This window comes from Nilaparvata lugens, chromosome 8, assembly GCF_014356525.2.
Source record: "Nilaparvata lugens isolate BPH chromosome 8, ASM1435652v1, whole genome shotgun sequence".
Classification (NCBI taxonomy): domain Eukaryota; kingdom Metazoa; phylum Arthropoda; class Insecta; order Hemiptera; family Delphacidae; genus Nilaparvata; species Nilaparvata lugens.
This window is the reverse complement of record NC_052511.1, coordinates 39,188,295-39,198,075: the sequence shown is the minus strand read 5'-3', so window position 1 is coordinate 39,198,075 and position 9,781 is coordinate 39,188,295. Positions and strand designations below refer to the sequence as shown.

The 9,781-nt window shown below is 39.2% G+C and overlaps 1 protein-coding gene across 1 annotated transcript; it reads left to right on the top strand.

Annotated features, from left to right (window-relative positions):
• Positions 1-241: 241 nt before the first annotated feature.
• Positions 242-8,922, top strand: LOC120352735. The gene is made up of 2 exons (XM_039434724.1): positions 242-4,927; positions 5,828-8,922. The coding sequence occupies exons 1-2, from the start codon at positions 2,496-2,498 to the stop codon at positions 6,351-6,353; spliced, it is 2,958 nt and encodes a 985-aa protein (XP_039290658.1). The 5' UTR covers positions 242-2,495; the 3' UTR covers positions 6,354-8,922.
• Positions 8,923-9,781: the final 859 nt, after the last annotated feature.

Genomic DNA, 9,781 nt, shown 5'->3' with positions numbered 1-9,781 from the left:
TTCTCGATGTGGTATTCTAGTTTTCAACGTTCATCATTATTTGTGTCAAAAAACTTGTAAGTAACTGAACGACATTACTCGCACGCAATGTGCTTTGTCCCACAACTTCGAATTTCGACATTTATCAAATTTGTGCTTCTAATTCTGAAGAACTGTTGATCCAACAACGATAATATCCAGAATGAACTATTTTTACTAGAAGAAGGCTCAGAAGAACTTTATTTTCTGTATTCAATTTTAGTTGTGTCCAATGATACATGTTAGGTTATTTGTTTCATCATGAACTTTATTTGCAATCTCTCACTTGCAAGAACATTTTTGTCAGCACCTGACAATTTTCAATCATCAAGAAAATATATAGTTCCATCACACTCAATGCATTAAAAACATTATTTATGCATCAGACATTTCTGCATTGAACTAGTTACTAAGCAAGGTTACAATTTATCCTGCATCTAGGATTTGAAGAAGCTTGTCCATGACAATTCTTCTTGGAATTACATCAACCCTTGTAATTTCCTCTCATCATTTGAAATCTACACCATTGTGATTTCTTTTCTCAGTGACTATTGCGCACTATTTTGGCCACCAGTTGCCACCTCATTGTAACCTAGAACTGTTCATGTTTGAAATTGCTTTATTGGGTCGCGGCTATCAATCTACTTGTATGCTGCTAAGTTACATTGCGCCTGCCGTGTGTACACCTTCATTGAACTATCATCATCACCATTGTGGTTTATCAGAATTTTTGTGTGCTTCGTTCATATCACCACAACAATTTACATTTGTGATCTATTCACTTGCCTGGAGTTACTAGTTTTCTCTAACAACATCTTGTCCATGCACAAGCCTACGCATTATCGCGCAACACCTGCCGTGATGACATCTGTAATCATCATCCTACCGACTTGGATTCAATTCTATCTCCATCTGTAACAAACCTACTGAGTTGTAACGCTTAGTACAGCGCCCTTGTTACCATCATTGCCTGCTGCTGGTCACACTTGGAGTGGATTCAACTTCTGCACGGCTCCCTGCCGTCTCACTGCCGGTCTTCTGAAGATTCAGCGCAGTTCGCCGCCGACGCCGCCCTGGTACTTGGTTCCACGGCTCCCTGCCGTCCTGTTGCCGGTTCTGTCCGGGTATCTGGTCCAATTTGACGCCGACGCCTACCTGGTGTCCAGCCCATGGGCATCGCAGACCTTCCAGAAATCCTACTGGTTTTCTTTAAGCCAGCTGGTGAAGACATCTAACCTCTTAGTTAAGTATTTTGTTCTGTGCTTCTGTGCACTTACCGATTCATTGTTCAACCATTTTCATTTACATTTGTTTTTAGAAACATTTATAAATTACATTTTTTATATTTACTTTTTGAGGTCGTATATTTAAAGTTAGACTTTTCCGCGGTCCCAATTATTCGTCGCGGTCCCTTTTCAATTTCTCTTGTCTTGTGGAAAACTTTCAATATTTGTTTGTTTATGCAACAGCTGGATTTTCATTAATTACATGATTTTTGTGACTAGGAGTTCTACAATAAATTCAAAACATTGTATTTTGAAGATTCTGAATTCTCTTTTTATTTGTCAACATAATTGTCCAACTGTGTGGACCCACCATTGTATGTACATGCTTTACTATTCTAAGGTAATAAAACAAACCAAATTACACTTTTTAGAAGGTCTGTTACGTATTCATGATCATTATAATATTCTTTATGATTCTAATCCTTGTATGTCATTTAGCCTACCTGTTCCAAGATGGTACTATAGCCTACCTGTTCCAAGATGGTACTATAAATTCATATATTCAATTTCAACTACAGCTGATCAATAACTCTCTTAAATATCATTCCTTTTTGCTTACCAGAGTCTTTTATGAGGACAGTTTGGGTGGTCTCATTGAGAGTTGCAATTCAGATCTTGACGACTCTTAATGTCACAATCATTGCAGTCCGCTTAGAAGATTGGAGGTTACGCTTCAATTTCACCCAAATTACTCATAAAGGTGGTCCTCCTCAGCCGGATCTTGGCCTGCGGCCATCTTGGTTCAAATTCCGTTTGTTTTTTACGACCTCTATAACTTACACTTACCGTCGACCGCGAAAATTCCAACCTTCGGTTGCGTTTTTTGTAAATTCGCACTTGCATACACATTTCTTGTATAGCATAGTGCACGACCATTGTAGTGCTTATACTAATTCACTGTGAGTCATTTTTAGTTATTGGGCAACCCCTCCAGGACACGCTGTGTTCGTGTCGGGTACAACCTGCTCTAATTCCTGGGACTGTGAACTGGCTGCGGACTACTCGCTCGGCTGCGCGCAGGGCTTACTCGTTGCCACTGACTCAAGCTTGAACGTAACACAGCGCACTGACCGACCGAAGAGGACGCACGCCGGTGATGCCCAGACATATTGTATTTATGCATCAATTTTATTAATTGCTCTTTTTTGTTATTTAAATTGATTCTTTGTATAAATTAACTTACCTCAGAATATGCCTGAGACTAGAAGCAACTCTGCCCTTCAGGCAGTCATGGCTGAGCGGCGAGATGTGATAAAGCATTTGCGCTGGAATGCAAGGAAACTTAATTTTGAAGCTCCTCTTTCTGAGGATGCTTATTATGAATTGAAATTATTGCAAACTGATGTCCAAGATTTGAAGGACAGATACATTGAAATAAAAGACAAGCTAGAATCTCTAGACTCAGATAATTTTAATGACGAGGAGCATTTTGCTACCCTAGATGAATTTCTTTCTGTAACAGCTAGCATAAACAAACACATACATAACTTTGAAAAAGCACATGGCCAGACTGACGCCAATATTGCGCCAGCTCCTGTTGCACAACCCGCACCCACTAATAGTAATTTTCGATTACCTGAAATACCTCTTCCGACCTTCGATGGTAACTTTGACAAATGGCTCGATTTTAAAGCTGGATTTTCTAGTATAATTGTAAACAATGATTCGGTAGAACCTAGCATTAAGTATCAGTATCTTAAACAGGCTCTTTCAGGCGAAGCTCTGAATCGGATCGCCAATTCCCCACCGGGAGATTTTAAGCTAGCATGGAGCTTGCTTACTCAACGCTACAACAGCGTAATACTCATTGCTGATAGCCATATCTCAGCCATCATGAATCCACCATCACTCAACTCTAAATCTGCACAATCATGGCGAACATTTATTGATCACCAAAAATTGAATATTACAGCGTTAGAGTCACTTGAACTTGACATCGAGGTAAAGGATCTATTATTCATGCATCTCATAGTTTCTAGGTTTGATGCCAATACTTTACGTGATTGGGAGCGGTCAAACTCCGTTAAGGACAAGACTTCCTTAGACAACCTCTGGACCTTTATGGAGCAACAGCACAAGGTTTCCCAATATGTCTCCTTTGGTCTCGGCAGTCATGCGCAATCTGCGCAACGACTGGTCAACAACCAGTCTGGCAATGGTAAGCCTAGTCATAATTCAATTAACAATAATTCTCGTCCCAGCACGTCCTCAACTTTTGTCAAGTATTCTGGATGCTTGTTTTGCAATGACACCAATCATAATGTCTTTCGTTGCAATACATTTCTCAATATGGCGCCTACAGCTCGTCTAAACGCTGTACAGCAAAAGAATCTCTGTAGAAACTGTCTTCGACCTTTCAGTAAGGATCACCAATGTTTTGGTGCTTGCAGAGATTGTGGCAAGGCCCATCACTCATTATTGCATTTCAATAATAGTAAATCTTCCCCAACTGTAGGGAAAAATACTTCTTCAAATAATGCTCACACTCGTAAACCAAATCGTCAGCAGGCTTCTAAGTCCTCATCGAATTGTTGTTGTTCTGAGTCAAAGCAGTCTGACATACCTAGCCCAGCTGTGTTCACACCTAGCTTGACTCGTCCAGTCAGTCAAGCATCATCAATTTCAGTGTCTGACACTTCGAGTGTCACAACTGTTGTCACTCCGACCTCGTCGACAAGTTCACAAGCCATCAGCAATTCAAACTGTGCGCATTCAAACTCACCTAGCTTGTTACAACGAGTTAACATCATGCCCACAGCGCAATTGCATATTTTGAGTAAAAATAATCAAGTTATTTCATGTCGCGCACTGCTTGATACCGGTAGTGATGCTTGCTTCATTTCCAAGGCTCTTGCTTCTCAATTGGACCTTGACTCTGTGTATTCTAATAATACCATTCACACTGTGTCTGGTACCAGTTCAGCACCTGTGTGTACTGCTGCTGTTCTCATACATTCTCCTGACCGAACGTGGTCGAAGGAAGTCAGTTGCATATTAACTGAGAAAATTACCCCTAGCATTCCTCCATTTGGGCTCAACTTACAAAACTTCAATATTCCACCCAATGTTAAGTTAGCTGACCCTGAATTTCATGTTTCTAAGGGAGTCGACCTGCTTCTCAGTGTTGCTATTTATTCTTCTATCCAAGCTTGTGGTCAAATTCAGTTAGCTGATGAATGCACTCTTCAAAATACCAAACTGGGTTGGGTTGTTTGGGGAGCTATCGCGCCTAACATTCTCAATTCATGCGAGCAACCCGTTAGCTCAAATTGTGTGTCAACTCATGACATTTCCAGACAATTAGAGAAGTTTTGGAAAATTGAGGAAGTCCTTCTCAAAGATAGCGTAACTAAGGAGCAGCATCAAATTGAAAAACACTATCTTGATAATGTACAACGAGGACAAGACGGCCGCTTCTCGGTTGCACTACCTAAAAAAGATAATTTCGATTTATTGGGTCAATCTCGTCATCAAGCACTTGTGCGTTTTCATTCTTTGGAAAAAAGACTTGCTACTAATGCTGAATTGCGTTCTCAATACGTAGCCTTTATGGACGAGTATGAATCTCTTGGTCATATGTCTCCTGTACCTGACAGTCAGCCTTATGAAAAATGTTTTCATATACCACACCACCCAGTTTTCAAGCCCGACTCGACAACTACAAAATTGTGCGTAGTTTTCGACGCCTCTGCTAAATCTAATACAGGCATTTCTTTAATTGAAGCCTTTCATCAGGACATATGTCAATTGAAGGCCAACAAACCATTGCTGCCTAACAGCCGAATCAGAAGTCTTACCCCATTCATTCATTCTGACTCCCTCCTTCGTGTTGGCGGACGACTTCAAGAGTCAAAAATGTCATTTGATTTTAAACATCAAATTTTGCTTCCAGCTAAGCACAAACTCACTCGGTCTCTTATCAATTCTTGTCATAGACGTTTGCTTCACGCTGGTGTTCAATCCACAATGGCCAGCATTCGCCAAAAATTTTGGATTTTATCCACTCGTCGTACCGTGAAAAGCGTACTCAAGGCCTGTATCACATGTTTTCGCTTCTCTAGTTCCCGTACTGAACAAATTATGGGCAATTTACCTGCTGTGCGCATTCAAACCGAATTTCCATTTTATAATTCGGGTATTGACTATGCTGGACCATTCAATTTGAGATTAGGTACTACTAAGTCACGTACTTACTCTAAAGCGTATCTTGCTGTCTTCGTATGTATGGCAACTCGCGCTGTGCATGTTGAAGTTGTCTCTGAGTTATCAACTAAAAGATTCATTGATGCACTTATTCGATTCACTGCACGTCGTGGTATACCGTTTTCAATTTCTTCCGATAATGCCACTACCTTCGTAGGCGCTAACAATGAATTGAAAGAACTCTGCAATTTCTTTGCGAATGAACGTTCACAGTCTGAAATTCAAAATTTTGCGACATTGTTTAACATTTCATGGCGTTTTATCCCTCCACGAGCACCTCACTTCGGTGGATTGTGGGAGAATGCGATAAAAAACTTCAAGCGTATTTTCAAAACTATTTCATTCAACAAAATATTGGACTATGAAGATGCAACAACGTTCTCTGCTCAAGTGGAAGCGATTTTGAATTCCAGGCCTCTTATCCCTCTTTCTGAGGACCCTGAAGACCTGCAATATATTTCTCCCGGACATTTTCTTATTGGAAGGCCCATTACTGCACTTCCATTTCCGCTACCTGAGACAACTCATATAGATCATCGTTCGCGCTGGAAAAATCTTGCTCTAGCTACGAAAGAGCTCTGGAAAAAATGGTCAACGGAATATCTCGTTACCCTACAAACTAAAGCAAAATGGACTGAGGAATCTGAAAATCTCAAGGTGGACACCATCGTATTACTCAAAGATCCTGGCACTGTTCCTTCTACATGGCGTTTAGCACGCATTGTTGAACTACACCCTGGAAAAGACCAGAAGGTGCGCGTTGTTACGGTACTTACGGAAACTGGACTTTTCAAGCGTGCTATCTCTAGCATCGCTCCTCTGCCTCAAGAAGAAGAATTAGATTAGGTTAGTTATCACTTATGTCTTATTTGCATATTCTCAATTATATTTGTCTTTTTTTTACGTTGGCTTTTACCGATGGTATGTTGTCAGATGCTCATTTTTTAGCATTTATCTGATTTTTGTATTGTGTCTAATCATCCTTTCATTCATTTTTTCGTCCAATGGCATGGCGTCGGACGCTAGCATCGCTCCTTCATTATCATCAATTTGCAATATTGTTAGTTTTTATTGTCATATTCATATCTTCCTTCTATTTGGAATTTCTTGTATATTTAGTAATTGGTTTATCTGCGTATTTCGATTAAGTCCTTTGAATTTGTTTCCCATTAGTGATTCTGCATCATTTTTAAATATATCTGCCATTTCAGCAGAAAGTGGATTTTTGTTCGATCTTGTCTATTTTTGTCATTTGACTTGTCTTTTGTCTAGGCACATTTTCTTGTAGATACCTTGTATCAAATTTGGTTTATGCCTCCTGCTCCTGTCGTGAGCCTCTCTAATCACCAGATTTAACATAATTGTTGTTTTTGTTTGCTCACTTTTTTTCTTTTGAGACATCCTTGATGCCTCAAGGGGGGACCTTATGTTAAATCTGGCATTTGCAGTCACCACTTGTTTTGGTTGCCGCCTCCTGGAGCGCTGGTGCTTGTGTGTCACCACTTGTTTTGGTTGCTGCCGCTTGGAGCGCTGGTGCTTGTGTTCACAATTTGCCCTGTCGATTTTGATAGTTTTAATTTTTATTCGTCAAGTTTGTCATTTTCAATCGATTTATCAATTAGATTTATTATACTTAGTTCAGCATTAGTCCTACTTTAGCCTATTATGGCATTATTCATTTATATTTGCCATTTTTTTCTGCTGGTGGGTTCATTGTTTCACAGTTGGTACACTTCCTTGTAGGCTTTCTTCCTACCTGCTCGTCTCGATGGAATGGCCAAAAGAAAGTGTATTTCCAAGTTTCAAGTTTATCCCTTTTTATCTAAAAGTGACAAATTCGCATGAAAATGTGTCTCATCGATTCATAAATATCTATTCTCGATGTGGTATTCTAGTTTTCAACGTTCATCATTATTTGTGTCAAAAAACTTGTAAGTAACTGAACGACATTACTCGCACGCAATGTGCTTTGTCCCACAACTTCGAATTTCGACATTTATCAAATTTGTGCTTCTAATTCTGAAGAACTGTTGATCCAACAACGATAATATCCAGAATGAACTATTTTTACTAGAAGAAGGCTCAGAAGAACTTTATTTTCTGTATTCAATTTTAGCTGTGTCCAATGATACATGTTAGGTTATTTGTTTCATCATGAACTTTATTTGCAATCTCTCACTTGCAAGAACATTTTTGTCAGCACCTGACAATTTTCAATCATCAAGAAAATATATAGTTCCATCACACTCAATGCATTAAAAACATTATTTATGCATCAGACATTTCTGCATTGAACTAGTTACTAAGCAAGGTTACAATTTATCCTGCATCTAGGATTTGAAGAAGCTTGTCCATGACAATTCTTCTTGGAATTACATCAACCCTTGTAATTTCCTCTCATCATTTGAAATCTACACCATTGTGATTTCTTTTCTCAGTGACTATTGCGCACTATTTTGGCCACCAGTTGCCACCTCATTGTAACCTAGAACTGTTCATGTTTGAAATTGCTTTATTGGGTCGCGGCTATCAATCTACTTGTATGCTGCTAAGTTACATTGCGCCTGCCGTGTGTACACCTTCATTGAACTATCATCATCACCATTGTGGTTTATCAGAATTTTTGTGTGCTTCGTTCATATCACCACAACAATTTACATTTGTGATCTATTCACTTGCCTGGAGTTACTAGTTTTCTCTAACAACATCTTGTCCATGCACAAGCCTACGCATTATCGCGCAACACCTGCCGTGATGACATCTGTAATCATCATCCTACCGACTTGGATTCAATTCTATCTCCATCTGTAACAAACCTACTGAGTTGTAACGCTTAGTACAGCGCCCTTGTTACCATCATTGCCTGCTGCTGGTCACACTTGGAGTGGATTCAACTTCTGCACGGCTCCCTGCCGTCTCACTGCCGGTCTTCTGAAGATTCAGCGCAGTTCGCCGCCGACGCCGCCCTGGTACTTGGTTCCACGGCTCCCTGCCGTCCTGTTGCCGGTTCTGTCCGGGTATCTGGTCCAATTTGACGCCGACGCCTACCTGGTGTCCAGCCCATGGGCATCGCAGACCTTCCAGAAATCCTACTGGTTTTCTTTAAGCCAGCTGGTGAAGACATCTAACCTCTTAGTTAAGTATTTTGTTCTGTGCTTCTGTGCACTTACCGATTCATTGTTCAACCATTTTCATTTACATTTGTTTTTAGAAACATTTATAAATTACATTTTTTATATTTACTTTTTGAGGTCGTATATTTAAAGTTAGACTTTTCCGCGGTCCCAATTATTCGTCGCGGTCCCTTTTCAATTTCTCTTGTCTTGTGGAAAACTTTCAATATTTGTTTGTTTATGCAACAGCTGGATTTTCATTAATTACATGATTTTTGTGACTAGGAGTTCTACAATAAATTAAAAACAGTTTTAAATCAGTATGAAATTCTAAGGATTCGTGTAGATATATAGACCCGCATTTTCATTATATATCTGTTCCTTGGGGGGGGGGGGGGGCTAGGCCCCCCTGCCCTTCCTAAATCGCGCCGCTGGAAACTTGGCTAGTACCCTGTCGCAAAAATCCGCCATCTTGCTAGGAAGCGCCGCATTGTAATATAGTGAGGTCCAGGTTATAATGGCAGTGGAGAAAGATAGGAGAAAAACGTTGCCAAGTCTCTCCATTTTGTCACTGAGTGTACACAGCTGTTACTCAATTCATCCCATTAAATTTGATCTAATGATAATTATCATTATTCCTTGATAAAATAACAAATTTAATGTCAAAATGATCAAGAAAAATATTTTTCCATAATTTGATTCAAAAATTTGCATCAATAACTGAGATCAGATTTTCATTTTTATACAAACCTGAAATGGCGGCTAATTTAAAAAGCTGTGATACACTAATCTGAATTTCAAAACAACATAAATTAAGTTACTTGGTAGGTATTTTATTCCAATTTATTTTAAAAACGATATATAAAAATAAAAATACTATTCAAAATAAGTAATCTCAATGGAAATAATTTCGAAATAACCTTTCAATATTATTTATACCGGTACGAGTAAGTCTAACCTATATGTGTAGGCTAATTGAAGCATGGATGAAGTCTAGGATGGTTAGTTATCAACTTTTAAAATGTCATTTCAGGTATTTTTATTTGTGTTTCTCATATGGTGATGTCTAAAAATTATTTCATCGTTTCAAAAATACATTTTAAACCTATTATACGGCTTGTGTACTAAAGTATTTTGATAGAATGAAGAAAAAAAAATGGC